The sequence below is a fragment of the Limulus polyphemus genome, unplaced genomic scaffold (genome assembly GCF_000517525.1).
Source record: "Limulus polyphemus unplaced genomic scaffold, Limulus_polyphemus-2.1.2 Scaffold10907, whole genome shotgun sequence".
In the NCBI taxonomy this organism is placed as follows: domain Eukaryota; kingdom Metazoa; phylum Arthropoda; class Merostomata; order Xiphosura; family Limulidae; genus Limulus; species Limulus polyphemus.
In genome coordinates, this window is record NW_013676517.1 from 14,501 (window position 1) to 18,098 (window position 3,598).

General features: G+C 35.6%; 1 protein-coding gene across 1 annotated transcript in view; it reads right to left on the reverse strand.

Annotated features, from left to right (window-relative positions):
• The window catches only part of LOC111083725, a 5,695-nt gene extending 2,664 nt beyond the window's left edge, over positions 1-3,031 (reverse strand). The window contains exons 1-2 of the mRNA XM_022380390.1: positions 2,877-3,031; positions 1,403-1,620 (exon numbers count right to left, since the gene is read on the reverse strand). Coding sequence (XP_022236098.1) covers positions 1,403-1,620; positions 2,877-3,021 — 363 coding nt within the window. The 5' untranslated portion in view covers positions 3,022-3,031. The remainder of the gene's footprint in view (positions 1-1,402; positions 1,621-2,876) is intronic.
• Positions 3,032-3,598: the final 567 nt, after the last annotated feature.

Here is a 3,598-nt window from a genome sequence, read left to right on the forward strand (position 1 = left end):
TACAGATTTTCAGTTTTTGCATTTTGAGGTTTTTATGAGCGTTTTTTACTACTACTTCGTCCCTGTTGATGGACCTTCCTCAAATTTGGCATGGTTTTTTGGGACCATGCGGAGATACATGGAAAATTTGTGGTTTCATATTTTGTGTTTTACAATTTTTTTTATGGGCGTTTTTTACAATTATGTACAAGGGAAGTAACTTTTCATGTCCTAAGATAACCTTTCAGTGATCATGAACGGGGACTCCAGCTAGTATATATATGTGTGGTTTGGGGTAAAGTGGGTGAAATCAAGCAGTATTTATCACAAACTTATCAGTTGTAAAATATAACATGTTGTATTTCGACACTTCAGCGTACATTAATTTATTATAATTTATTGTATTTTGAATAATTAAATTATGACAATTTAAATTTACCAGCGATAATTATGTCGTGTCGCATCCAAACTGTCTCTACGCCAGTGTGTAGGCCGAACCTATGTACACCTGAAAAACAACAGCAAGAGGTATATGGCCCCTCGTGGCTCAACGATAACCTTGAGGGCTTATAATTCTAATATACGAGGTTAGATCCCTATGGTGGGTAGAGTACAGATAACCCAGTGTGTGACTTTCAGTCCTTCACAACGAATACAAACATATAAAAAATCGTCATCAGGTAAACATTTCTGTTTCACCCATAATAATTTGTTTGTTTGTAATTTAAACACAGAGCTACACAATAGGCTCTCTGTGCTCTGCCCACCACAGTTATCGAAACCCTGTTTCTAGCGTTGTAAGTCCGCAGACATACCCATAATAATAATGTAAAAATATTTTTCACTTTAAAAACAAAAACTAAAGAAACAGTTACGAGTAAACGTTTAAGAACTAAGATTAAATATATTATCTCCTACACAAATAAGTTGGTCCCCAGTGGGTCAGCGATAATCTTAAAAACGCTAAAATCAGATAGCACATTGTGTAACTCTGTGCTAAAATAAGAAGAAGACTATCTATAAATCACCAGTAAATTAAGTTCGTAAAATATTTTTTTAAATTAAACTTAGAGACGAAGTTTACAATCTAAGTACATTAACTGTCTCTACGACAGTGTGTAGGTGGATGCGACACGACATAACTTAGAGACGAAGTTTACAATCTAAGTACATTAACTGTCTCTACGACAGTGTGTAGGTGGATGCGACACGACATAACTTAGAGACGAAGTTTACAATCTAAGTACATTGTTTTCTTCATTCGTTACTGCCGAACCTATGTATACCTGAAAAAACAACAGCAAGAGGGTTCTCTTCATTCGTTACTGACACCTGAAAAAACAACAGCAAGAGGGCGTTACTGCCGAACCTATGTTTCTATTAAACTGATCTGGTAAACAGTGGATCGCAGGTTATTGTTTACCTTAAAATATCTGAGATGGAACGTTCCCTTTCTCATCCCGAACCTATAGCTAGGTGTATTTAAAAGGTCGTAGATCGAATTAATGGGGGAAGGTGGTTCTTTGACAGCGAAGGACGAGGTCAGAGTGGCGGTGTAACAGGCGTAGTATACCACAGCGAACAACCACCAGATCACGAACACGGTTCTTCCAGAAATCGTGTTGGGAGTGAGATACGAACCTTCAGGTGAGAAACAAACAACAGAAAGTTAATATAAGATAGTTTCGAGTTTCTTCTGTGCCGAAGATGATTAGTCACAAAGTTAACTTCAATTCTGAACTCAGGTTTCATTTTAAATGACATTATTTATAAACATCCTCATTACGTGGTGTTTGATATACTTTATAACCGAGAAGTACAATTTAAGATTCTCAACCATAAAAAAACTTCGAAAATTAATAATCTAAATATACCCGAGGGGTTATTATTATTATGTATAAAGCTACACAATGGACTATCTGTGCTGTGCCCACCACAGATATCAAAACTCGGTTTATAGCGTTTTAAGTTTCAGGCTTATTGATGAAGGGGCATACCAAACGGTTACCAGTTTATTTTACCCGAACTTCTTGGTGGATTATCTTTTTTTTTTTTCACATTCAAAATGTTTTCATTAGATTAAATGCGTGTGTGCGTATATATTTTTACGACAGTGGTAGTCACGTGACGCTGGTAACACGTCATGATATTCTAGAAGGATCGGGGAACATCACGTATAATCCAATATGTGCTAGACGCCCTCTAGCGTGAATTATAGCGTGTCTTTAAAATAACTGTATAAATTAAGTGTATTACAAAGTTGAATTGAGAAAGAATAAACTAGTTTTATTTAAGAAAAGACTTGTATCGCTAAAGTTTCATCGGAAAGAAATTATACGGGAAATTAACAAACGACCAGAGGCGTAACAATATATATATATATATACTCAGTAACAAGGATAACATAGTTTCAAATATCTATATATCATGGTGTTTAATGACCTACGATATATGTATGTTCATTCCAAGTAAAATACTGGTCTTCCGTTTCTTAACGGGTTCTAAATGAATACAGAAGAATAGGATACACGTCTTTCTTTACGGGTTATTTTATACCAAAATGTTTAATGTTGTCTAGGCGTAACGGATAGATACTATAAATCACTACCCACAATCCTCAACTTTTAAGAAACGGTTACTTTAATTATAGTATTTTGTCACTTTTGTATAAAGTTTAAATCATAAATAATATTCAACCTTAAACTGGTACACAATTAAAAACATTTTATTTAGGCCTATCTATGGCCTTCAAAAAGTTGACGACTCTACAACGTCATCCTTAGGAGTGTAACGTCGAAACATGTAGAGTCGTCAACTTTTGAAGGCCTCAGATAAAAAGGTTTTTTAATTGTGTACTAGTTTAACGTTGAATATTATTTATGATTTTAAACGGTTACCTTGTTGTAATAGTGCGCTGTACACGAAGAACACGGAATTCGTCCATATTTCTTTACTGTTGCGGGCCTCACTTGTTGATTTGTTCTCGTTATCAGCAACTTTCATCTGATTGGTCAATGCCATCAAAGCTACAGTAATCACCATGGTACCCAAAAGACAGAGCCACACCTTCCCCTGTACGGTAGCAGCAAAGGACAATACATTTTCAGTTTTTCTTCTGTTCCGCAGAGTTATTATCCGCAGTCCGCCATGCTCAATATTTGTGATTAGAAAGTCGACCACAGCGCTACGTTTCTTGGAGGGGTTGAAGTTCCCCAGTCCCATGTCTGACTCCTAAAACAACAATAAAATAAGAAACTAACAACGAGAATCTCTCGCTCTGTTAGTGTCGTCTAACGTCACGATGAGCGCAATGAAGTGTAATAACACCTTTTACGTTTTGAGTTTACTTAGTAATTAAATATATTTAATTACAAGTTACAGCTTGAGAATGATCGCACCATTTATCGAAACGTCGTACCTGTTCTAAAAACATATCTAACTTACTCTAAAAGCTGTAACTGCTAATAAAATAAATAAAGATTTAGTATATTAACAGTCGTTTGAGAAAAACAAATCAGTATCGAGACTGACATGTTACAAAGTTAGTCCAAACGGTATTTGCGCTGTGGTTGGCTAATGGAATATGACGTCACTGCCAAAATCAGTATCAAGACTTATA